The following is a 26,257-nucleotide window of genomic DNA, read 5'->3' as shown; positions in this document are numbered from 1 at the left end:
GCCAGATGCATCATAGAAGCTGACTGTCTCCGGACCGGTCCCTCTGGAACCCTGTGTGCACCGTTCTGTCTCCCACAGTGCCGGCCACCATCTCTCTGGCTTTAACAGTGGAGGCTGAGAGACTGTCGGGTCCTGGCAAACTGCCCGGGAACCCGGTGACAGGAAAACAGCGATACACTCACCGGGACCAAGGGACGGAATCCTTCCTACTGCCTCCCCCTCTCACAGCACTCTGTGTCAGTGACAACAGTGTCCCTGCCATGGACACACAGAAACATGACACGTGCAGCCCAGTACATCAGGGTGTAAGAGAGGTGAGGCTGCCCGACCTGGCTGTCCCAGGAGGGGCTATCCTGGCACACGGGGATGCGTTTGGGCCCCACTGGCAGGGCGGGGAGGGGACTGTTCTTTTAATACGATATCAAGGCCCTCAATTTATCAACCATGAAATGGAAAAAGGTGCACACATACACAAAATCACACACAGGGAAACCGGAAATGGTGGAGAAAAATTAGAGCAAATATTTATAAAATAAAAAAGACATAAGGGGGGGGGTCCAAATAATTATTTCCAGGTGCGACATTTGATTACCTAGTTAATCTAAAAGTCTAAATTGAAGAAGTATTAGCACTGATAGCACGGGGGCAGGGAGGATGTTCGCCTGTAATAAGAGACATAAAAGGTTTCAGGAGTTTTGCAGGGCTTTGCCCTGAAGGACTATGTGAACCTCTTACTTCACAGATCAAAAGCTGCATCGCCTCAGGAGGGCATCTCGGGCATCTCACCGATCAGCAGCGACTTCTATGGCCACGCTTCTCCGACCTGAAGGCTCCTTGTAGGACAGAGGCTCGGCATGAGGTCACATGTTGAGAAGTGATCAAAGAGTGCCCGACCCGCACACACCTGCGGCTAGAAACAATCGGCCTAAGGGACAGTTCCTGCTTCACTCCTGACCATTTGTCTCAATCAACAAAAAAATAGATAAAGAAATATAGAGCCACTATATTTCTGTTTAGCCTTTCTGCTAAGTGATAATTTTATCTTAGGACTTAAAAGTTTATTTTAGAAAGATTTTGTAACCATTTGCTCATGTAGATAAACTAAGGGATCTCTAGAACCTTTTTTGGAGACTTTAAACCTAAACGAACTACCTGTTATTATGTAAATCTGTTACCACTGGCAACCAATGGCTGTAACAATAAATACTGATGCGGCACCTCACTACCGGCCTCACAGCTCACGGGAATGTTGGAGGTCCCCCTGACTCCCCCATCTTTATAAACTATATTTTCGTCTCTGTGTCTTCTTTTATTTCTATATTCTCTATTTCCTATTTCTATTATTTCCTTATCCCTTTCAATGACCCCTGCCAAAGGGACCCGATTTTTGCTGGGAGCATAGCTAACTCCCCGCAGGAGGAAGCTTCCAGTTTCAACTCTGCAATGTAAAGAGCTTAGAAGTCATAACTCCCATCTTTACAAGAAAAACAGTGAACGAACTGAAAATCAACAACTTTTCTTGGATGCACCAGAGGAGTGAGGTCACAGACACCCCCACCACCGAGAGAATCACCTCCACTTGCTTACCTGGAGCAGCAGCTGCAGGAGATGTCAACGGGTGGGACCTCCTGATGTGGAGTAAGTGCTGGAGGCTAAGGGTGGCAAGCGTGAGAACCTCCTGGGGCCCCCACATTTCCATGAGTTTTACCTCTAGGAACTCCATCAGGTTCTCAGCATGAAAAGCCAGGGAGAAACCTCACGTCTCTGGCAAGGGAGAGGAAGGCGACCCTGTGAAACGGGCCCAGGCATCCTCCAAGATAAAGGCTGCTCTGCACTAACAGACCTCACCAGGGACTCATCGCACCTGGGGAGGGTGTTTCCCCTCTTCACCCCCTTCCTGTCTCACCCACAGTGGGGAAAAGAAGGGAAGAAAGGCCTGTGAAGGTCACAGGTCACAGCTCAGGTCACAGGCCACAAAAAGGCTGACATCTATTAAATTTAAAAAAAAAGTTAGCTGGGCATGGTAATGGTGCACCTGGAGTCCTCCCCAGCTACCCGGGGAGGCTGAGGTACGAAGAGCTCTTGGGCCCAGGAGTTCAAGGGTGCAATGAGCTATGACTGCACCACTGTACTCCAGCCTGGGTGACAGAGCGAACGTCTGTCTCTAAAGTAATAAGAAGAAGAACTGTAAGATACGGACCACCCCCCCCACACTACAGGGCTCCAGCGTAACAACGTGCACGGCAGTGGACAAGACCCCAGGCAGTGGAAGGTGTTCTTACAGAAACTCAAAGAACAGGGGAGACAAAAACAAAGACCCTCGACAATGGGAAGCCCCGGCACCTTTAGCTACTGCAGAGATCAAACACAGCGTGACCGCTAGCCAGATTCAGGCGAGACCTCACAGGAAAGGCCGATTTACATTGGCTTCTATTACAGTCATGTGACACCTAACAACGGGGGTACAGTATGAGCAGTGGGTCCTCGGGTGGTTTCTCTGTTGTGTGCACGTCAGGGTGCACGTGCACAAACCTACATGGTCCAGCCCACCCCACCCTGGGCTATGTGGGATAGCCTATCGCTCCTCAGCTACAAACCCGCACAGCACCTTACTGTACCATCTTGAATGCTACCATCAGCCTGTGGTCCCCAACCCCCAGGCCATGGGCCAGTCCGTGTGGGGCCGCACCACAGGAGGTGAGTGGCGGGCAAAGCTTCATCTGTATTTGCAGGGCCCCCCCAACCCCAGCCCTGGTCCGTGGAAAAACTGTCTTCCATGAAACCAGTCCCTGGTGCCAAAAAGGTTGGGGACCGCTGCCGTAGGCCACAGTAACACAATGGTAAGTATTTATGTATCTAAACACATCTAAAAGTAGAAAAAGCACAGTCAAAATACTGTATAAAAGATAACACATGTCACATCTGCACAGGCCACCTTCCACGAATGGAGCCTGCAGGACTCACAGTTGCTCTGGGCGAGTTAGTGAGTGGCTGGCCCAGAATGTTGCTGCACATGGCTGTCGGCTTTATAAACACTGTACACTTGGACTACACTAAATTGATTTTTTAAAAAGTGATTGAGTTACGATGGCCACAATGTCACTAGGTGACATTAGAGATTTTTCAGCTCCATTATAATCCCATAGGATCACTATGGCATATGTGCCTCAGGTGACTGAAATGTAGTTATGTGACATATGACTATATCTGATGTGTCATGTCCACCTTTCAACAAAAAAATTACAGGCTGTGCTAAAGGCACAAAAACACCGTGTCAAGAGACAGAACAAAAATCAGAACCAGACCCAATATGCCAGAGATTTGGGAATTCTCAGACACTGGGAATTTAAAACAACTGTGGTGAACATGCCAAGGGCTGTCATGGAAAAGCAGACTTGCAAGAGCAGATGGGCAACGTAAGAGGAGAAATGGATGCAAGAGTCAAAGGGAAACGCCACCAATCAGAACACTGGAACGGAAACGAAGAACCTCTGATGGCTTATCAGTACAACAGACATGTTGAGGAAAGAACCAGTGAGCTGGCAGATATGACAATAGAAGCTTCCCAAACTGAAATGCAGAAAGAAAAAAAAGAAAAAAAGATTAAATAAAAACCCCCAAATCCAAAATCAGACTATCAGAGAACTGTGGAACAATTACCAAAGTGTTACATATGCACAACGGGAAGATCAGAAAGAGAGGTAATACTTAAAATAACAATAGCTGAGGCCAGGCGTGGTGGCTCAGGCCTATAATCCTAACACTCTGGGAGGCCGAGGCAGGAGGATCGCTCGAGGTCAGGAGTTCAAGACCAGCCTGAGCAAGAGTGAGACCCCGTATCTACTAAACAAAATAGAAAGAAATTAGCTGGACAACTAAAAATATATACAAAAAACTAGCTGGGCATGGTAGTGCATGCCTGTAGTCCCAGCTACTTGAGAGGCTGAGGCAGGAGGATTGCTTGAACCCAAGAGTTTGAGGCTGCTGTGAGCTAGGCTGACGCCACGGCACTCTAGGCCGGGCAACAGAGTGAGACTCTGTCTCAAAAAAAAAAAAAAAAAAAATAGCTGAGAACTGTCCAACATCAGTGTCAGACAACAAACCACAGATCCAGGAAGGTCCAAGAACATCAAACAGGATAAACAGCAAAGAATGTACATGGGCATATCATATTCAAGTGGTAGAAAAGCAAAGACAAAAAAGAATGTTGAATGAAGCCAGAGGGAAAAGTTCTTACATGTAGAGCAACAAGGATAAAAATTACAGCAGACTTCTTGTCAGAAACTGTGCAAGCAAAAAAAAAAAAAAACATTAAGAGTAGAATTCTATATCCGGTGAAACTATCCTTTAAATGCAAAAGGGAAGTAAAAACTTTCTCAAGTAAGATTGAGGGAATTCCTTGCCAGTAGACCTTCCCTGCAAGAAATACTAAAAGCAGTTCTTCAGGGAGACGGAATGTGACACAGGCCAGAGACATGACTATCCACGAAAAAGGAAGGGCATCCAAGAGGAATAAGTGAAGGTAAAATACAGTCTTTCCTTTTTTCTCATTTTAACTGACCTAAAAGAAACTATTTGTTTAAATTAATAATAGTAACTGTGATTATAGTATATGTGTCAGTGAAATCAATGACTGCCATTTCGTGAGAGACGGGAGACAGGAACTGTGAATACTGTTGGAAGGTGCTGGTACTACCCACGAAGCAGTATAGTGTTTGAACATGAATGATTAGTTGGAAACGCACAGTGCAAACTTCAGGACAACCACTAACAAAGTTTTAAAAAAAAGTATAATTGATATGCTAAGAGAGGAGAGAAAACGAATCATATAAAATGCCCAGTTAATCCAGGTGTGGTATCATGCACCTGTAATCCCAGCTGCTTGGGAGGCTGAGGCAGGAGGATCACTTGAGCCCAGGAGTTCAAGTCTAGCCTGGGCAATGTAGCAAGACCCCATCTCTAAAAAAATAAATAAATAAATAAATAAATAAATAAATTTAAAAATTTGAAAAATACACTGCTCAGTTAAAATCAGAGATAGCAGGGGGGAAAAAAAAAAGAATCAAAGAATAGAAAGCAGTTACAAACATGGCTGACATTAATCCAGCAATATCAATAATCACTTTAAATGTGAACGGTCTAAGTATACCAATTAAAAGATAGACTGTCAGAATAGATTAAGAAAAAAGACCCAACTATATGTTGTCTATAAGAAACACACTTTAAATATAAACAGAGTACAAGTAAGGGGATAGAGAAAGACATACCATGTTAATACTAATCAAAAGAAAGTGCCGGGTGCGGTGGCTCACACCTGTAATCCTAGCACTCTGGGAGGCCGAGGCGGGCGGATCGTTTGAGCTCAGGAGTTTGAGACCAGCCTGAGCAAGAGCAAGACCCCGTCTCTACTAAACATAGAAAGAAATTATACGACAGCTAAAAATATATATAGAAAAATTAGCTGGGAATGGTGGCACATGCCTGGAGTCCCAGCTACTCGGAAGGCTGAGGCAGGAGGATCACTTGAGCCCAGGAGTGTGAGGTTGCTGTGAGCCAGGCTGACGCCACGGCACTCTAGCCAGGGCAAGAGAGTAAGACTCTGTCTCAAAAAAAAAAAAAAAAAAAAGAAAGCTAGAATAGTTTCAGATGAAGTATTAATAGATACCACGATAAGAAACATTATCAAGGATGAAGAGGGGCACTACATACCGATGAAGGCATCAGTTCTCCAAGAAGACATGGGATCCCTAAGGTGGGCGTGCCTAACAACAGAGCATCAGACTGCACGAGACAAAACTGACAGAACTGCCAGCAGCAACAGATGATGGACCCACTATTACAGCTGAGACTTTAACACCCTCCGTCAGAAACCGAGACAGCAGCAGGCGAAAAGCAGTGAGGACACAGCTGACTCCACAGCACCAACCAAGGACAAAATGGACATGTCTGGACCATTTCATCCGACAGAACACACATTCACTGAGACCACACTCAGGGCCATAAAACACGCCTTAACAAATCTAAGGGAATAGAAATCATACAAAGTATGCTCTTGGACCACAATGGACTTGAACTAGAAATCAGTAACATCAAGATAGCTGAACAATTCCAAAATATTTGGAGATTAAACAACACACTTCTAAACATATGGAGGCTGGGTGCAGTGGCTCATGCCTCAAATCCCAGCACTTTGAGAGGCCAGGAGTTTGTGACCAGCCTGGGCAACATTATGAAACCCCATTTCTAAAAAAATTTTTAAAAAATTCACCGGGTGTGGTGGCTCACACCTGTAGTCCCAGCTACTTGGGAGGTTGAGGCAGGAGTATCGCTTGAGCCCAGGAGGTCCAGGCTACAGGGAGCTGTGACCACACGACTGCACTCTAGCCTGGGTGACAGAGCAAGACCCTGTCTCAAACAAACAAGCAAATAAATAACATGTGGGCCAAAGAAGTCTTAATAGAAATTTTTAAATATTTGAACTCAATGAAAATGAAAACATAACTTATCAAAATTTATGGGATGCCGCAAAAAGCAATGTTTAGAAGGAAATTTATAGCATTGAATATTGGGAAAGAAGAAAGATCTGAAGTCAATAATCTAAGGTTTGACCTTAGGAAAACAGAGAAAGAAGAGCAAGTATGGCAAAACAAAGCAAAAGAAACAAAAACTAGATCGGAAACCAGAGAAACTGAAAGCAGAAAACGACAGAGAAAGTCCCCAGCACTGGCACGTGGATGTGCTCGCCAGCTTGGACGCCGCCTGAGCCCCACCCATCAGGGACTTTTACGCAGGCACGATCAATTATTAATTAGCTCAACCTCCAGCCCTTCTGCCCCTCCCAGAGGATGTAGGGTTGGGGTGGGTTCTACACTTCTAGGCCCGGCGTGGTCCTTCTGGAGAGCAGCCCCACCCAGGGGCCCCCAAGAACAAAAGATGCTCCTATCACCCAGAAAAGTCCCCGAGATCACGAGCTGTGTGTCAGGAACCAAGTCAAAGACCAGATTTCAGAACAAAAGACGCTTCTAGCACCCCATCACTCAGGAGATTACACGGGTCTTACGAGCTCTGTGCCAGAATCTGAAGCAGAGACTCATTCTATCTGTCTGTCTATCATTTCTTATGTCACAGTATCTACTAAAGAAACTGAATAATTAATGCCTTCCAAAACAGAAAGCACCCAGCCCAGATGGCTTCACTGGTGAATTTTACCAAGTGTTCAAGAAAGAAATGATACCAATTTCTACAATCTCTTCCAGAAAATATTAGCACGGGAAATCCTTCCTAAGGCATTGTGAGTCCGGTATTACCCTAATGCCAAAACCAAATAAAAACATTACAGGAAAGGAAAACTATAGGCCTATGTCTTTCATGAACACAGATGCAAAATCCTTAATAAAATGTTAGCAGATTGAATCAAAATATGCATTAAAAATTAAATAAAATTCTGATAAAAAAATAAAATTCAAGCACTCTTGGGAGGCTGAGGTGGGAGGATCGCTTGAAGTCAGGAGTTCCAGACCAGCCTGAGCAAGAGCAAGATCCTGTCTCTACTAAAAAGAGGAAAATTAGCCAGGCATGGTGGCACATGCCTGTAGTCCCAGCTACTCGGGAGGCTGAGGCAGGAGGATTGCTTGAGCCCAGGAGTTTGAAGTTGCTGTGAGCTAGGCTGACCCCACGGCACTCTAACCTGGGCAACAGAGCGAGACTCTGTCACAAAAAATCAATAAAAATGTAAAATAAAATAAAATCCAAACTGCAGTTTGCCAAAAATAAAAAAAAAAAAAATCAAACTGTATTTTCACAAAAGTTTCTGTTGGTCTCTCTTCTTTGCAGGGAAAAAATCATTTTTGTTATGAAACTCATATTTAAGACAAAATTCTTTTGTTGACCATAGGATAATTTTGTGGGCTTTTTGTATTTGGAAACTAAAATGGCAACTTTTATAGTGTTCTGGATATACGAAGTGAGAGGTTTATATACATTACAGTATCAACTATATTTATTTTAAAAAGCAAAAAAAAAAAAAAAAAACGCATAACAAGAATTACACACCATGACCAAGTGGGATTTATCGCAGGTATGCAAGGCTGGCTCAGCCTTCTAAAATCAAGTAACATAATCCATCACGTCAACAGGCAAATCGCATGAGCATAAATCACCAACAGGCAAAGAAAAAGCATTTGATAAATTCCAATATCCATTCATGCAACTGGGAACAGAGGGACCTTCTTCAGCTTGGTAAAGAACATGTAAAACCTGCAGCTGACATAACACCTACGAAGGAAAACACCGTTTTTCCTTCTACTCTGTCACTTCAGACACCAAATGTGTGAGGTTTCCCCACACAAGCCAGTTCTCAGCGGACGGACACCACCTCGCTGTCCCACCGTTTGACTGACTCACTGACACCAACTGCCGGGAGCTGGGGGAGCCCCCAGAAGTTGAGGGCTCAGGCCCAGCAGAGCGGCCCCCACACCAGACGCCCACCCCAGGCAGCGACCCCCCAGGATACCCACAACTTTCATCACACTCAGCTGCAAACCGGCGGCTCTCGTGACCCCTCCTCGGGTTCATGTAACTTGCTGTGACGTTCACAGAACCCAGAGAAGGTGTCTGTACTGTCACCTGCTGATGGTAAAGCACACAACTGAGGAACAGCCAGACGGAAGAGAAGCCCCCAGCAAGGCCCGGGGGAGGGGCGGAGCCTCCACGCCCTGTCCAGCCCAGCCCCAGGGACTTCCACGTGTTCCCCAACTGAAGCTCTCTGAACCTCTTCCTTTTGGGTTTTTACAGAGGCTTCATTATACTGGCAAGATCTGCTAACCCACTGGCCATTAGTGACTGAACCCAATCTGCAGCCCTCTCTCCTCCCTCAGGTCAGGGGTGGGGCTTTCAGTCCCCCCAGCACAAGGCTGGTTCCTGGGGGACCCGCCCCATCCTCCAGGAGTCGCCTCGGCACAAAGGCAGGTGTGGCTGCCAGGGGCTTCCTACGAACAAGATGCTCCCCTCGCTCCTCTCACTCAGGAAAGTCTAAGGGTTTTATGAGCTCCACGCCAGGAACCAGGGCAAACCCAACTACATGTTTCTTATTACATCACAGTGTCATAATAATTAACGGTGAGGCACCGGAAGCTTGCTCTAAGATCAGGAACGAGGTGAGGATGCCGCCTCTCCCTACTCCTGTTCCACACCGTCCCGGAAGTCCTAGCTGATGCAACAGAAGAAAAAGAAAAAATAAATAAATAAAAAGTATACAGACTGAGAACGAAAAAATAGAACTGCCTTTGTTCCCAGATAACATGACTAAAATCTCAGAAAAGCCACAAAAAAAGCCCTCCCAGAACTAAAAAGCTACTACAGCAAGGTTGCAGGATACAAGGTTAACATACAAAAGGCATTTGCTGTCCTATATATACTAACAATAAACAATTGGAATTTGAAGTTAAAACCCCGGTAACATTTATACTTGTACCAAAAAGGGAATATTTAGGTATAAATCTAACAAAATATATATATAAAATACGTTTAAGTTTTGAGAAAAAAGTCAAAACTCGAAAGAACAAAAGATCTATACATGTGGAAACAATTCCATGACTGGAAGACTCAATATTGTTAAGACGTCAGTTCTTCCCAACTTTACCTGTAGCTTCAACACAATCCCAATCAAAATCCCAGTAGGCTACTTTGCAGATCTTCACACACTACACTAAAGTGTATTCGGAAAGGCAAAAAGGCCCCTAATTGCCAACACCACCCTGCAAACACAGCTGGAGGGCTGCCCCAAAGAGTCCTGCCATGAGGCCCAGTGCGGCACGTGCTGCCAATGAAGCGCAGACCCGTGGACAGAGAAGGACGCAGAAATAAACCCACACAACCAACTTTTGACAAAGGAGCAAAACCAATTCGGTGGAGAAAGAACAGTCCAATCAACAAACAGTGCTGGAACAACTGGATGACCTTATGGAGAAAAAAAGGAATCTAGACAGACTTTACACCTTTCCCAAAAATTAACTCAAAATGTATCACAGACCTGAATGTAAAACACAAAACTATACTGGCCGGGCCCAGTGGCTCACGCCTGTAATCCTAACACTCTGGAAGGCCAAGGCGGGTGGATCGTTTGAGCTCAGGAGTTTGAGGTTGCTGTGAGCTAGGCTGACGCCACTGCACTCTAGCCCGGGCAACAAAGCGAGACTCTGTCTCAAAACAAAAAAAACCCCCACAAAACTATAAAACTCCTAGAAGAAACACAGGAGAAAATCTAAGTGATCTTGGATTTGGCAATGAGTTTTAGATGTAACACCAAAAGCATGATCCATGTAAGAAAAAATAGATAAGTTGAACTTTATCAAACTTGAAAACTTCTGCCCTGCCAAAGATACTATTAAAAGAATAAATAGACAAGCCACAGACTGGGAGAAAATATTTGCAAAACACATATCCGATAAATGACTTGTATTCAAAATATACAAAGAACTCTTAAAACTCAACAATAAGAAAACAAACAACCCCATTAAAAAACAGGCCAAAGATCTGAACAGTATACAGCTCAGTAAAACATATACGGACAGCAAATAAGCATTTATAAAAAGATGTCCAACAGCATATGTCATCAGAGCACTGCAAATTAAAACAGTAACGAGATACCTCTACACACCCATTGGTCCGGCTAAAATCCAAAATCCTGAGGCTACCAGATGCTGAAGGGAGGGGGCAGCAGGGGCTCCACTGACGGCTGGTGATGACACAGAGCAGGACAGACACTTTGCAGGGCAGCCCAGCCGCTTCTCACAAAGCTAAACACACTCTTATCACACGATTCTGGAATCCCACTTCTAGGTATTTGCCCAGTGGATCTGAAAACTAATCTCCACACAAAAACCAGCATGCCAGTCTTGATAGCAGCTTCACTCATCCTCACCAAAACCTGGAAGCAACAAGACCTCCTTCAATAGGTGAACGGATAAACAAAGCATAGTACCTCCACACAATGGAATACTATTCAGTGATAAAACGAAACGCCTACCAAACCATGAAAGACGCGGAGGAAGCTTAAACGCACAGTGCTAGGCGAAAGGAGCCCGTCTGTCTGAGAGGGCTACAACGTTATGTCCCACAATGGCCACGCACTCTAAGTACGTGGTATTCTAGAAACGGCAGAACTACAGAGACAGTAAGGTGGTCAGTGGTTGTGGTGGGCTGCAGGTGTGGGGGAAGGGATGGGTGGGTGGAGGACAGGGGACTTTCAGGGCCATGAAACTACAGTGTGGGGTACCTGACGGCATGCATTTGTCGGAACCCACACAACGCAGAACACAACGAACCTTAACGTACGCTGTGGACTTTATTAGTAATAACATGACAAATATACCACACTAACAAGATGTTAATTACAGGGGAAACAGGGCCGGGCAGTGACGGGACAAAGGGACCCCCTGTCCTGTCCTAACACCACGGAAATTCTCTGTAACATCTGCTAAATTTTTCTATAAATCTAAAACTATCCCAAAAATCTATTAATTAAAAAAACAATCAGCAGAAGTTGGGGAGTAGGCAGAAGTAGAGACAAAACAAGAATGTCGGAATATCGGTAAGTGTTGAAGCAAAGGATGGTATGGGGGTTTATTATACTACCCTGTTTAATTTGTATATATTCAAGATTTTTCACAAAAATTTTAAAATCCAGATTAACTGAAAAATTGTATGTAGATAATGAATCTATCAAGGAATGAAAAAAAAAAAACCCAGATTTTTGAAGCAAGTCAAATGGCTGAATCATCTTTAATAGCCATGAGCACCCTCGTTTTATCAAGAGCGTTCCCAATCAGCAAGCAAGATGCGCAACGGCACTGGCAGGAAGGAGCTAAACAATGAACACACACAAATGTCCCCTCATGGGTCACAGAAACGCAAACAGTGTATCCTCAAGGAACTCTCCTCCTTTGGGGGAGGGTCTTCTTAGAGCCAGGGTCATAGCTCACTGCAGCTGAACTCCTGTGCTCGGTGATCCTCCTGCCCTAGCCTCCCGAGGAGCTGGGACCACAGGCCTGAGCCACTGCGCCCAGCCTGTCCGTGGTTTGAAGACGTGGTAATGCCCAGAGTCAGAGAGGGCTTGGGGGGAAGAGTGCCCGCCCCCCATGAGAACACCACCTGGCAGCTGCTTCGGGAGGTCACCTTGGACTAACCTCTGAAGACCACTGGCCCCGCTCCTTCACTCTGGGGACCTTGTACAAAAATAAAGGGGTTGGCTAGAGATAATGGACTGAATAAACCTGTGCATACCGCTTTCCACATACATCCCTAAGAAATGACCCAAAGATTCCTTCAGCAGAGAACAAATCCGTATTAGCACTGAGAACCACAGAGAAAGCAGCCATCTGAGGACACGTCACAGACCACGACCACAGGTGGAGGGGCCTCCTTCTCCCTCCCAGAACCCAGCGCCCACAATTCCTGCACCTTCCCAGCCCTGGGCCTTGCACGGTAGGGGGAGCCGGGCAGCTCCCAGGGGAGTGGGCGGGGTCCGCTTCTCCCCACCCTCCCCAGGCTGCTCTGGAGTCCAGCCCGCCCCTCCTCGGGGACCACAGTCCTCCCTGGGAGCCACGTTGCCTCTTGGCTACTGGCCGCTTATCCAACTCCCCTTCATGGGTAAACTTCTTAGAGAAGTGCCTTGTCCCCAGCCCTCTCCTGCCCCCTTCCCTCCCCACCACTCAGTGAGACTTGGTCCCCAGTGACCTCGTGGTGGCCAGCGCCGTGCCCAACACAGCTGTGTGCCCTCCTTTCTGGGTCGCCTCAGTCTCCTCTCCTGGACCCGCATCAGCTGCACCTCTAGCGACACGGCCCGCTCCCGTGCCCAGGGCTTCAAACACCTCTGCCCCCCACACTCCAGACCCACACACCAGCTCTAACAGGCTGGGTGCTGGCATCGGGCTGCCTGTTCAAAACCTGGCGTTAGCATCTCAAACTCGTCCTCACTCCCACCTGCCTGCTCCTTCCCCACCACAGTGGACACAGCACCATGCACCCAGGTGCTGAGCCCAAATCCAGCAGGTGGCCTTAGAATCCAAGTCACTCTTTTCCTTATCCACTATGCCCAGTGAGTGCCACAGCACCCCTGCCACCACTGCCACCGCCCACCGTCCGAGCCATCACCACCTACCCTGGGAGCCCTGCAGCAGTCGCCAGAGCCCCCTCCCTCCTTCAAGTCCCCCGTCACCTTCCTCCACAGCAGTGGAGGGTCTTCTGCAAAACCTAAACCACATCAGGATGCTCCCTGCTTAAAACCGTCCTATTAATTCCCAACACATCAGGAAGGAAATAATCAGGGAAACAATGAGGACAATTTTCCACACCTAAAAAGCCATGACCCTTCAGATCAGAAGAGCCCATAAGTGAATGAAAGTGATGAGACCCAGCAGACAAAGCTGGTGGCCCGGCAGACGCCAGGTACAAAAAGAAACCCCGCCCACCTCTGCAGGAAGAGGCAGTCTCCCACAAAGGAACCAGAGTCTATCCTGTTCCATCAGACAATGGAACTGCACAGAAGGCAAAGAAATTATTCTTTAGGTTCAGATAGGAAAGGGTTTTACACCCAGAACTGCGTTCTCAACTGAACTATCATTCAAATACTCAAACACACAGAAAAACCGACAACCACAAACTGATTATCTCTCAAAATATTACTGGCATATGAATCCTTTAAAAAAGCATTAAACACTTCCAAAAAGGGCTGGGCACGGTGGCTCACACAGGTAATCGTAGCACTTTGGGAGGCTAAGGCAGGAGGATTACTTGAGGCCAGGAATTTGAGACCAGTCTGGGTAACACAGTGAGACCCTGTCTCTTCAAAAAACTTAAAAATTAGCTGGGCGTGGTGATACACACCCGTAGTCCCAGCTGCTCAGGAGGATGAGGCAGGAGGAGTCCTTGAGTCCAGGAGTTGGAGGCTACAGTGAGCATCAACTGTGTGACTGCCCTCCAGCCTGGGTGACAGAGTGAGATACTGTCTCAAAAAGAAAAAAAAAATTCCAAAAAGGAGGACAAGCTTGGATACAATAAATGGTAGTGAACAAAGTAACCAGTAGGATGTATACCTAAATCTAAATAATTATCATTGCCTGATGGGGGTAAAAACAACAATATGGGACTAAGATCCCAAACAGTCTCAACCCAGGGAGGGCTCACATGAGAACCGGTCCGTCCTAAACACTCACAGAAAGACGAGCTTACTTGTTTTTAAAAGTGAAAGGTATCTACTAGAAGAAAAAAGAAATGATGAGAAAGCTTAACAATTTAAAAAATAAAAAGGTAGGCCCAAGTTCTAGCTTATCAATAATCACAACTGCAAGTAGATTGCTTGCTCTATAGAGACAGCAGCAGTCAGATTAAGTTAACAATATAACTATGAAATAAAGTGACACGAAAAAGTTGAAAATGAGATAAAGAAATAAGAGGTTAAATGGGACAAAGCAGCTTTTTCTGTGTCAACAACAGTGAGGAAAACTACGCCTCTAACAGCGTGGTCTTGAACATGAAGCAAAACTTGACAGACAAGCGAGACGCTCCTGGGGAATCGGAGACCGAGTACCCAGCAAGAACTACCGCACAGACCCGGTGGCTGATACAAAAATCAAGATCCCAGCCTCTGCGCCACAGAGAACAATGTAACCGATGAGTAGAGAGGATACATTCTTCTCAAGTCACAATGCCGCAGTCATAAAACAGACTGTGTATTAAGCCATAATGAAATCTCAAAAGATTCCAAAAAGTAGAACTCTTTTTTTTTTTTTTTTTTAGAGAGACAGAGTCTCACTCTGTTGCCTGGGCTAGAGTGCCGCGGCGTCAGCCTAGCTCACAGCAACCTCAGGCTCCTGGTCTTATGCAATCCTTCTGCCTCAGCCTCCCGAGTAGCTGGGACTATAGGCATGCGCCACGATGCCTGGCTAATTTTTTCTATATATTTTTAGTTGTCCAGATAATTTCTTTCTATTTTTTAGTAGAGACAGGGTCTTGCTCGTGCTCAGGCTGGTCTCGAACTCCTGAGCTCAAGCAATCCTCCCGCCTCAGCCTCCCAGAGTGCTAGGATTACGGGCGTGAGCCACCACGCCCGGCCTAAAAAGTAGAACTCTTTAAGGGATCATGTTAAACCTTAATGTAATAAAATTTAAAAAACTACAAAACAATTAGCTCCCCTCCCCAATCTATCGACTTAAAAATCTGCCAACGCCCTTCTAAATAACTGTAGGGTTAAAGGGGAACTCAAGACTGAAATTACAAACCAGGCAGACTTGAACAGCAACAGAGCAGCACGAGGTGCGTGGCCAGTGGGGTAGGAGAGCCACAGCTTCAACTGCAGGTGTGAGGAAAGGTGCCAGGGCCAGGACAGGGCAGAAGGGAGGAGCCGAGAAAGAAGGGAGGACCAGGCAACAGACCGCCATTCGGAGGTGCAGGCTGGCTGCCTAGAAAGACCTGCAGCAGTGACAAACTGTGGGAAGTCAGACCAAAAGGAACAGAAAAAAGCTACCAAAAGCAACACCAGGCACGAGAAACTATAAAGACAGCTTAAAAATGTGAGTGAATACAGCATCTGAAAATCTAGACAAATGCCACTCAGTGGGGCCTTCTCTCCCAGGTGCCTGGAAACACATTGAGGGGCCTTGTTTCTGGCTGAGCTGGTGGCTGTTGCTGTGGGGGCCCAGCAGGCCCCGCCCACTTCATCCCACCAGAAATCTTCGCCGTCCTCTCTGACAAACACTGGTCCAGATGGAATGAACAGCGTGGCAGGAAAATGTTTTCCGTATATGTGCAACAGGCAAAGAATGCTACCCTTAATATGTAAAGAACATCTAGAAACCAATTTTAACGAACACCTGACAGTAAAATGGGGAAAAATAGACCCAAAAAACATAAAATTATATTCATTCTACTCGTATACAGATAGACATGTATGGAAAAGCACAGAAAATAATCTAAAAGATCACACACCAAATTTTTAATAGCAAAAACGAGTAAAACTTGGGAGGCGAAGCAGCTGAGGTGGGAAGATGGCATGAACCCAGGAGTCTGAGTCCAGCCTGGGCAATACAGTGGCCCCGTCTATATGTAAAACAAAACAGGTCGTGTGCGGTGGCTCATGCCTGTAATCCTAGCACTCTGGGAGGCCGAGGTGGGTGGATCACTCGAGGTCAGGAGTTCGAGACCAGCCTGAGCAATAGCGAGACCCTGTCTCTATTAAAAATAGAAAAAAATTATCTGGCCAACCAAAAATATATAGAAAAAATTAGCCGGGCACAGTGGCGCATGCCTGTAGTCCCAGCTACTCGGGAGGCTGAGGCAGGAGGATTGCTTAAGCCCAGGAGTTTGAGGTTGCTGTGAGCTAGGCTGACGCCACGGCACTCACTCTAGCCCGGGCAACAGAGTGAGACTCTGTTTCCAAATAAATAAATAAATAAATAAATAAATAATAAACTTCGGAGTGGAAGGTGGATGAGAAATGGGAATTTTTGCCATTTCTTAGCCTATAAATTTCTGTAGTGTTTTAACTTTTACAACACAGAATGCATTACACTTGAATAGATGTTAACATTGAATACATGTCAAAAAAAATAATTACTAATGTTCAAAATGATAACTTCAAGGATATTCACTAAAACATGAATGTAAAGAATCTCCCATGGTTTTAAGAGTCTCTTATATTTTTCCTAATAGTTTCCTTCATCTGTTTTGTTTCACATTTAGATCCCGACTCACCTGCGATTGATGCAACAGAAGCTACCTCCCCTGTCCCTTCCACTGAGCAGTGCAGGCTCTCCCCCCCGACGTGAAATGCCTCCTTCTCACCCAAAGCCCCACATACAAAGATGCCTCTCGTGTGCCCGGGAGCAAGTGAGGTCAGCTCTCTAACCTGGGTCCCTCGTCCACAAGCTATGGCTCCTACCAGAGCTTCGTCCTCAGACCACAGGACGCACGCAACCCACGGACACACTCAGGGGACGTCAGCCACACTGCAGACAAACCCCTCCTAATGGGAAGAAGCGTGGGAGCGGCAGACGCTCTGGTACTGACCACGGCTGGGGCACAGCAGGCCACTCAGGTAGGGGAGGCTCACTCTCTTCATCTCATCCAGCTTCTCCTGCAGCTTGCGCACCTGGCTGTCGGAGCGGCTGACCCTCTGCCGCAGGCTCTTCAGCTCGCCGTTCTTCTTCTCCACCTGCTCCCGCAGGCAGCACACCTGGCTCTTGTTCTGCCGGGAGGAGAAGCAGTAGGAGTGCAGCGAGTCGATGAGCTTGCAGGCCCCTGATGCCGACAGGATCACCTCGTTGATGGACATGGGGCTGGCGTCGCTGTGCTCACTCTGCACAGCCTCTGCAGCTGGCTTGGGGGTGACGTCGGCTGGAGGTGCAGAGGGGCTCTGGGAAGGCTTCTGAGGTGTCGCTGTCAGTGAGGAACTGGGGGGGCTCTGGGTCAGGCTCTTGTCGGGCCCCAGACCACTCCCACTGCAGCTGGGCTCCACATCTCTCTTCAGCCTCTTTCGGTCGATGGGCTCTCGGGGGACAGATGGCCTTTCTCGAGTGTGCTTGGAGGAGAAACTGTATGAATGAAGCGAGCCAATAAATTTACATGCCCCAGATCCTGGGGGGGTAAAGTCATCCATGGAAATGCCACTCTTATCTGCCACGCCCCCACCGGTGGAGGAGGGGGTGTTCTCATCACCAGCATCTGCAGCCGACACTTCTGCTTCTGCCCGGCTGCCTGCCGCCGTGGTGGCCGGTCCGTCTGCTGGAGTTCTTTCCAGAGCCTGCTGTGCCTGCTCCTGGCCGGCAGCCTCCCGGGCAGCCCTGGGCGCAGTTCCACCCTGCAGAGCAGCTCGCTTCAACTTGCGGGGCTCTGGCTTGGCCATCGGGTTTTCACTCGAGGATGATGACCAACCTGCAGCCACTTTGCCAGCTGCTGTGCTGGAGTGGCCCTTCACACCCCCTGTGGTCTTGCTGGTGTCCTTTCTCCGGGTGCGGCCATGGCCTCCAGCCCCCCTCTTCTTCTCAGTCAGGTGGAAGATGGATGGCACAGCTGTGGGCTTGAGCAGCCGGTGCTGGTCCTCCAGCCTCTTGGAGAAGCTGTCTTTGGTGAAATGCTCACTGCAGAGGAATGAATACTTCGTGGGGGTCCAATTTTCCCTCTGAACAGCTTTTAACCACTGGATGAGACGTTTTGAGTCCTTTAGGGGGAACCTGCAGGACAAATAACAAAGTAATTAGAAACCAGTTAAATGTTTCCCACTAGAACAATCCACTATAAAAGCAAAACAAAGCTTTGTAAACACCCAAATCTATACTGACTTCATTGGCTTAAAATATACTTTAATAAAGACTTAAGAAACACCTTCTACTTGTAAGTTGTTACTAGAACAGAAAGATGAAAGACCCATTGTCTACCATTAAGGCATTCACAGTCTGTGGGGCAGACAGAAAAAAGGCAAGTAACTCCTCCCAGGCTGTTGTAAATGCCCCACAGGGACACAGGATGCTTATGAATAGCCAGGATGGCATCAGGACAGCAGGAAGTAGTTCCTAGAAGCTAACAGCTGACCAACCCTTCCAATGCGCCTGGAGGGCAGGACTTGGGGCACTAAAACCAGGATGGTTGAGGCCCTTTCTGAGAAGCCAGGCTGATGTCAGCTCACAGAGTTGGGAGCAAGAGGCAGGAGACCACCCCAGATAGCTAGCATGGGGACAGCACCAGCCACCGCTCAAGCAGCTGAGGATGTGGGAACAGGCTCTGGAAGGTAAGATTCAACAGCTGAAGTTCTGTGTTCCTGCTATACTTCCACTACCAGAAGTAAAACTGCTCCCTTTAATAGTCAACCAGCCAGATGAACCTTGAGGACATTGTGCTGAGTGGAACAAGCCAGTCACTGTGATTGCCTCATGAGGTCCCTGGAGTACTGAAATTCACAGAGACAAAAAGTAGATGGTGGGTGCCAGGGGCTGGGGAGAGGGTGCTACGGGGAATTAGTGTGGTGCCGAGATTCTGCTTTACAAGATGAAAACAATTCTGGAGATGGTGGTGGTGACGGTTTCACAACAATGTGCCCCTGAATTGCACACTTAAAAATAGTTAGGATAGTAAGTTTTATATGTATTTACCATAATAAAAAAATTGGGGGAAAAAAGCAACCAGTCCTGAAACACACTGAATAAGATATTGAACTACTTCTTGTTTATTACCTAATAGATACTTAGTAACCATTTCTTCACTGAGGCAAGATCTATATTTCAGAAAACAGACCTGGCCAGGCCCAGTGGTTCTCACCTATAATCCCAGCACTTTGGGATGCCGAGACAGGAGGACTGCTTGAGGCCAGGAGTTCAAGAGCAGCCTGAGCAACTCAGTCTCTTAAAAACAACAACAACAATAAAACTAGCCGGGAATGGTGGTGCAGGCCTGTAGCCCTAGCAGGGGGAGACTGAAGTGGGAGGATTGCTTGAGCCCAGGAGTTCCAGGTCACAGTGAGCTATGATTGGGCCACTGCACTCCAGCCCAGCCAACAGTTAGACCCTGTCTCTAACCATAAAAAAAAAAAAAAAAAAAAAAAAAAACCAAACTGCACAGGATGCTCAGGATGGAGGGTGGGGGCAGTCGTTCCTCACTGCTATTTGCCGCACCTGAGGTCCTCGATCCCACCAGAGGCCGCTGTGGATCAGGACCAGGACCAATCCCAGAAAGTTCTAAGCAACTTGACCTTCTAACCTCCTTTCTCAATCTTTTGTGAACGGATTCCAAAGACCCCCACCCCCGCCCAATTCCGCGTCCTCTGCCCTCCCCCCCGGTTCCACGTTAGGCCACTGCAGCGCTCTGCCTCGTTTCCAGAAACAGCGACAGACCTCGTGGGAAGCTGTCAAGAAGGCAGGCTGGCTGATGGCTGGAATAATCCGAAGTTACTAGTTCCGATAGACCGCAACGACTGGAGACTTAGAGCAACCCACCGGGAACTTTCAGTACCACTACAGATAGCACGTGCCGTTCCCGTCTTTAAAACTTACAAACCACCATGCGACGCACAACAGAAACATCTCGAAGGGGCTTGTTCTTTAAGCGGAGCTCCTCCGGGCCCCCGTTCTGGGCGCTCCCGCGTGCCAAGCAGCGGGCACGGGCGCAGGGGATCGCTGCGTCCGCGGGCCCCGCGGGGAGCGGGCCTGGGCGGGGGCCGGTCCGAGCTCGGCCCTGCGCGGCGGGATGCGCGGCGCGCGGCCTCTCCCGCACGGCGCGGCCGGGCTGCGGGACCCCGCGCCGGCTCCCGGGGGGCCTGCGACTCAGGAAGTGCGGCGGCCGCCGGGCGGGCCGGGGCGCGCAGTCAGGCGAAACCCGCACCGCCAGCCGCCGAGCAGCGACCGCCGACCCGCGGCTTCTGGACGCCGGCGGCGCGGCCCACACCCACCGCGCGCGCGGACGCGGGGCCGCGGCGGAGACGACCGGGGCAGAGGGGCCCGGGGCCCGGTGGCCGCGCCGGCCCAGAGACGGCGGCCCGAGCCAAGGTCACACAGCGCCCGGGCCCACCGCCCGCGCCGACACACTCGCGGCGCCTGAGCGGCCGAGGCCCGGCGCCACCGCGCCCCCAGCGCTCGGGCGGGCCGCGCGGCCTCAGTTTCCCCGCGGAACCCGGCCGGGCGGGGGCGTGGCGGCGGCGCTCGCGTACCTGTGGAAGGAGACGGCGCGCTTCTCGCCCTTGCCCTGCCGGTTGGAGCAGTTCACGGCCGCGCAGCAGATCACCATCGCGGGCCTCGGCCCAGCCGCGCCGCCAGGCTCCGGCCCTCGCCGCCCGCCCGCCCGCGGACCGCCCCGAGGGAGGGAGCGCGGCGGCGACACGGCTCGGGACGTGGGCCGGCCCGCGGCGTCCGCGCCGTACGGCAAGATGGCGGCGCGGGCGCCCGCCGCGGCCCGCCCCCGCCCGCGCCCGCGCCCGCCGCGCGCTCGGGCGTCTCCGCGACCAGCGGGGCGCAGCCGGGCCCTCGAAGTGTCGGCAGGAGGGCCGGCGGCGGGCGAGGCAGGCGCCCCGGCGGGGGGAGTCCGTACGGTGACATGGGCGCGCCGGGGCCCGTCCGTACGGCAAGATGGCCGCGCCGGCGGGCACCGAGCTGGCCTCCGCCGCATCGATGACTGCTCCTGCGTCCTCTGAGTGGAGGAGGCGCCGCGCGTGGCGAGCGCAGTGTCCCGTCAGGCAGCAGAGCGAGCCGCCGGCCCACGAGACGTCCCCGGACAGCCCTCCCTGCGGCCGAGCGCTTGCGGCGGTGGCCCGGCCGTACGCCAAGATGGTGGCGCCCGCGCACTTCCGCCCTGCGCCGGATGCTCGCGGCGCCCGCGTCCCGATTGGCCCCCGCCGCGTCCGGTCGCCGCGTCGCGCTGCGGGCGGGTCGGAGCGGCGCCGCTCGGGTCAGTCGGCGGCCGGGCGAGGAAGATGGACGCAGGTGAGGAGCTGCCCGGGCCGGGCCCCGTCTGCGGGAGGTGCCGGCCGCGCCCTCGGCCCGGCCTGCCCCGGCCCGGGCCGGCGTGACGTGCTGCGGGGCGCGCAGGGGCGGGCCGGGCTCGGCGGTGCGGGGGCGCGGGCGGCGTTTGCGGCGCGTGGGGGCGGGAGGGGGACCCCGGCGAGGGCCGAGCCCTGGAGCGGGTCGCGCTGGAGCTGCTGGGCCCGTCCGCCCCGGCGTGCCGCCCAGGGTGACGGGCCCGGCAGGCCCGAGCGCCGGCCTGGCGTGGCGGGCGGGGGCCCGCTGGGCCGCGGAGAGGCGCCGGGAGGGCTGCGGCAGTGCGGGGTGCGGGCGCGGGCGGTCGGCCACCGCTCGGCCCTCCCGGCTGGGAGCGGGGGAGTGGAAACTTTAACTTTTACGAAGTTACCGGTAGGCTCGAGGGGAGAAATATGTTTCAGTAACCACAGCCTCCGAGAGTCTTTATTCTGTGATGGGAAAGAGAAACAGCGAATCCAGCTCATCACGTCTTAATTTCCTGGGGTCCTAATAGAAAGTGGAGGCGGCGGGCGCGTGTTGATGTTTTCGCCTGTCCTGTCATGCTTCTGCCCAAGCCAACAGGAGACAGTTTTTTGCTGCCAAGCTATTTTGGAGACTTAAGTCGGTACCAAACCCATCACTTGCCCGGTAGACCCAGGTACGTTTTCACACAGCAGTATTAGTTCTTTGGTTACTCACGGAAACCGATTTGCCGCCCTTCAGCTGTCCCCGTCTGTGAAGGAAGGCTTTCATCTGGTTTAATTCTACCTGTCATCCTGAATGGCATTGTTTTTGGTCTTTCTTCTCCTGGCAGCTGAAACATAAACTTATTAAGATCTTAGTTTGGAAAGTATAACGTGTATGGCCAGTGTTTATTGGAGTGATTTGTGGCATCTCGTCACTTAAATATGTTAGATGGCTGGAGGAAGCAGGAGCCCTGACTCCCCAAGGAGCGTGCTGGCAGATGTATGTTTTGTGATGTTTGATTTTTAGAGTAAGTACTGGACACTATTGTACTATTTGCAGCTATGAACTATTTGTTGTACTATTTGTTTTTAGGTATTATTGTTTGGATGGGTAAGTCTATCCATGTGAGAGACTTGGTTAAGGTGAGAGCAGTTTGATATTGCTCATCGTCTTAAATCTGAAAACCATTATGTTCAAGTTAGGAATACAGTTGTGTAGTCACATGATGATACTGAATGGGAAATGCTGGTACTTGTGGGATCAAAGTAGAAAAAGGTTTTGCATTTGAAGGCTTGTTTGCGCTCATAAAAACATATGATGTTTTTAGGATATGGGAGGGAGTTTTCCATCTGCCATGATGCTGTACATCCTTTCAGGAATGATTAATGGTCCACCCTCCTCCGATCCCTAGAGTCCTTGAAAATTCTGCCTGCCTTGAGCATGTGTAATATAGTTTTTGTTTGTTCTTGTAGTCATTCACTCAATAAACTGTTTGTTACTGTGTGCCAGGTATGTGCCAGCCCTTGTTCCCTAGGACTAGAGCAGTGAGCAGGTAGAAACCACTTCCCTGGGCTGGCTGACGTCCTAGACGTGAGGCCAGCAGAAAGCAGCAAGGTGTCTGGCTCCTGTGGGAGAGTGATGTGGGCCCAGCAGGAGGGGGTTAGAATTGTGGCCAGGGTGGCCAGGAAAGGTCCTACTTCGAAGGTTAAGTTCTGACCAGGACCCCAAGCAGTGCAGAAGGTAGGGCAAGTGGCTGATCTAGAAGTACAAGAGGCTGGTGGGGCTGGTGGGGCTGGTGGGGCTGGGGCTGGGGCTGGGCCTGGGGCTGCAGTGGTGGATGAGAGAAGCAGGGGCTGAGAGCGGGAGGTGATGTAGGCCCGACCATGAGGCCTTGCTAGGTCAGTGAGGACTTACATGTTTATTCTCAATAGGATGGTGACACTCTGGAAGGTTTTGAGAGGAGGAGTAACATGATCAGACTTATGTTTAACAGAATTGCTCTGGCATCTGTGTGGAGGCTGTGCTGGGGCAAGGGCAGAAGCAAGGAGACCAGTGAGGAGGCTGCTGCAATAAGCCCGGCCATAGATGGGGGAGGCTGGGTCAGGGAGTGGAGAACAGGTTGACTGCTGGGTGTGTTTTGAAGGCTGAGATGATAGGGTTTTTTTATGGATTGGAAGTTGGGAGTGGGATGTATAGAGAGGGAGAAGTTAAAGATGGCACCATGGTTCATGGCCTGCCCTAAGAGACACAGATGGGGAAGGTTGGGGAGGTCCTGCCTGATGGGGAGCTCTGTGTCGGGAGTGTGATTTGTATGTGTTAAGTGTGAGGTGCCTGTTGGACGTCCTTGTAGCGATGCCCACAGGGCTTTTGGATCTACGGGTTTGGAGCTGAGGGAGTAGGCCTGGGCTGGAGGTGTGTGGGAGGCCGCCTCAGATGATGCCATTCACGTGCGAGCGTGGGTAGAGAAGAGAAGAGGCCAGGGAGGGGGCCCAGGGCCGCTGGCGTGGAGAGGTCCAGAAGGCGGCAGGCAGACCACAGCATGGTTGTGTGCCCCAGCAGTCCCCCGGCACTGTCCTTACTTAGTGTCTCCCCCGTTCTAGGAATAGGCAGTTCCCAGCTCTTAAATAGCCACGCTGTGCACCCTGGAGGACACAGCCAGCACATGCAGATGTCCGTGTGTATGTCCGTATGTAGTATGTATGGACTGATCCAGTCAGAGAGAGAGACAGGCTCAAGCGCAGTGGCTCAGTCGTAGCTCATTGCCCCCTTGAATCCTGGCAGAACCGGTATCTTCTGCTTGCACCTCCAGTTCGTCACATTGTGTCTGGCATGTGGTTTGTAATTGAAAAAACAAAACTTGAATTAATGATAACTTACACATCCACCTACTATGAGAATTTCAGTTTATAAAGTTTAATGTAAATCCAGTCTGTCAGCGTAACGTGTGAGTCAGTGGAGAGGCTTACCACAGGGCGTGGGGTCTGCACATGCGTGTTCTACCCATCATGCTCTCAGACAGTGCATTCCCGTTCTCTGATATAGCTTCATTTTGGGTCCCTTCCCTCCCTCCTTTCTTGCCTTCTTCCTTCCATCCCCACCAGCATCTTCATATGGACTCTTAGGGATTTTTAAAAAATAACTACATGCAGGCCGGGCGCGGTGGCTCACGCCTGTAATCCTAGCACTCTGGGAGGCCGAGGCGGGTGGATCGCTCGAGGTCAGGAGTTCGAGACCAGCCTGAGTGAGACCCCGTCTCTACTAAAAATAGAAAGAAATTATCTGGCCAACTAAAAATATATATAGCAAAAAAAAATTAGCCGGGCATGGTGGCGCATGCCTGTAGTCCCAGCTACTCGGGAGGCTGAGGCAGTAGGATCGCTGAAGCCCAGGAGTGTGAGGTTGCTGTGAGCTAGGCTGATGCCACGGCACTCACTCTAGCCTGGGCAACAAAGTGAGACTCTGTCTCAAAAAAAAAAAAAAAAAATAACTACATGCAAACTGTTACCTTAAACATAAGAGTTTTCTAAAGGAAGGGGAGAAGCCTTTGTTGAATTTATTTGTAAAGTATAATCTTTTGGAAAACAACTTAGAAGTGTTTTAGGAACATTCTTTCAAAATGAGGTACATTATAGAAAGCCCTAAAAGAAATCTATTGGTTGCATATTTTTTGTGGTCCACCCCTCTTAATTGGTACTAAGTAGAGAGAAGTTGATTAAATTCATTGAGCACAATTCCCTATTTTTCTGTCTGTCAGATTAATACTATTAAATCATAATACTTTTTTCTAGTGAAATTATCATATTATTAAAACACTTTCTGCTTCCTCTGGCAGTTGTGATCACAGAAGTCTCGGGGAAGAGGGTATGGAAAATCAGCTGTCTGGGGCCTCGGTGACCAAAAGGGGGAACTGCTTCTAAGGGGGTTTCTTTCTTAAGGGGGACAATAGCTCTCCGTCGTAGGGCCTGGGAGGCTGGAGACGGGTGTTCTTTTTGAGGTTTGACTTCTATCCCAAGAGCTCTGTGAACTCTTTTGTAAAGGACATGATGTGGTGTGTGAAGATGGTGAAATTATAACAAGGAATGGGAAATATGGCAAGGAGGCCTCTCTGGAGAAGTGTGCTGCTGCTCGCCTCAGGCCGCCTGGAGCTGGTTAATCTGAGGGTCAGTGAAGGAGCCTTCTAGAGTGGAGTGTTCACGTTGGTCAGTCTGGGCAGGTGTTAGTGATCGTGAGCTTCAGTGTTCCACCGGCCTCAGGTTCTCGCCCCACTGGGCAGAGCTGGTGGCTTTGCCCAATTTCATGGGTGAGGAGACTGAAGCTTAGAGAAGAGCAGGCATGTGCCATATAGCTAGTGAGTGGGCTCTGTCTCCAAAAACAAACCTCAACAGAAATTAGAAGTGTTACTTCAAAAAAGTTTTCCTTCCTCCATTACAAAGTAAGATCTGGAAGGTCAGGGAGCTTGTGGTCTGGTCCAAGCCCCTCAGCCTGTGTTGACTGAGGATGTCTCAGTCCGGGGACCTCACAGTGTCTTCCTCTTCAGCTGGAGCCGTGAGGATGTCCAGGCAAGGTGGGGTCTGCCCGGAGGGCCCGTCTGTGACATCCTGTCCTCCAGCACGAGTGGGACAGCTCAGAGCCTCCTGATTCAGGGCAGACTTTCTCACACCTGCACAGGGAAGAGACCCCTGTTGTACTCTTCTAGTGGGAATCACTGCAGGGCCGTGTGACCCTTGGTGCTAGCACTGCAGGGCAGAAGCTTAGGGACCTTTAAACCAGCCCTGAAGTGGTGTGGCTGGCTTCTG

The 26,257-nt window shown here is 49.8% G+C and overlaps 2 protein-coding genes across 4 annotated transcripts in view; one reads left to right on the top strand and one right to left on the bottom strand.

The window, feature by feature from the left end:
• Positions 1–21,277, bottom strand: part of THAP4 (THAP domain containing 4) — a 44,110-nt gene extending 22,833 nt beyond the window's left edge. The window contains exons 1-2 of the mRNA XM_045559526.1: positions 20,693–21,277; positions 17,065–18,227 (exon numbers count right to left, since the gene is read on the bottom strand). Of these exons, the coding sequence (XP_045415482.1) occupies positions 17,065–18,227; positions 20,693–21,147 (1,618 nt within the window). The 5' untranslated portion in view covers positions 21,148–21,277. The remainder of the gene's footprint in view (positions 1–17,064; positions 18,228–20,692) is intronic.
• The window catches only part of ATG4B (autophagy related 4B cysteine peptidase), a 29,237-nt gene continuing 24,085 nt past the window's right edge, over positions 21,106–26,257 (top strand). For 2 of the 3 annotated variants that reach the window (XR_006736922.1, XM_045559527.1), the window contains exon 1: positions 21,106–21,461. Coding sequence is in view for 1 of the 3 variants with exons in the window: in XM_045559527.1 (XP_045415483.1) it covers positions 21,452–21,461 (10 nt within the window). In the remaining 2 variants the exon portion in view is untranslated. Of the gene's footprint in view, positions 21,462–21,971; positions 22,153–26,257 lie in introns of those variants that run through there. The other variant, XR_006736923.1, reaches the window with a different exon arrangement.

The sequence above is a fragment of the Lemur catta genome, chromosome 8, assembly GCF_020740605.2.
Source record: "Lemur catta isolate mLemCat1 chromosome 8, mLemCat1.pri, whole genome shotgun sequence".
Lineage (NCBI taxonomy): Eukaryota > Metazoa > Chordata > Mammalia > Primates > Lemuridae > Lemur > Lemur catta.
The sequence above is the reverse complement of the archived record's forward strand: the minus strand, read 5'-3'. Positions and strand labels throughout refer to the sequence as shown.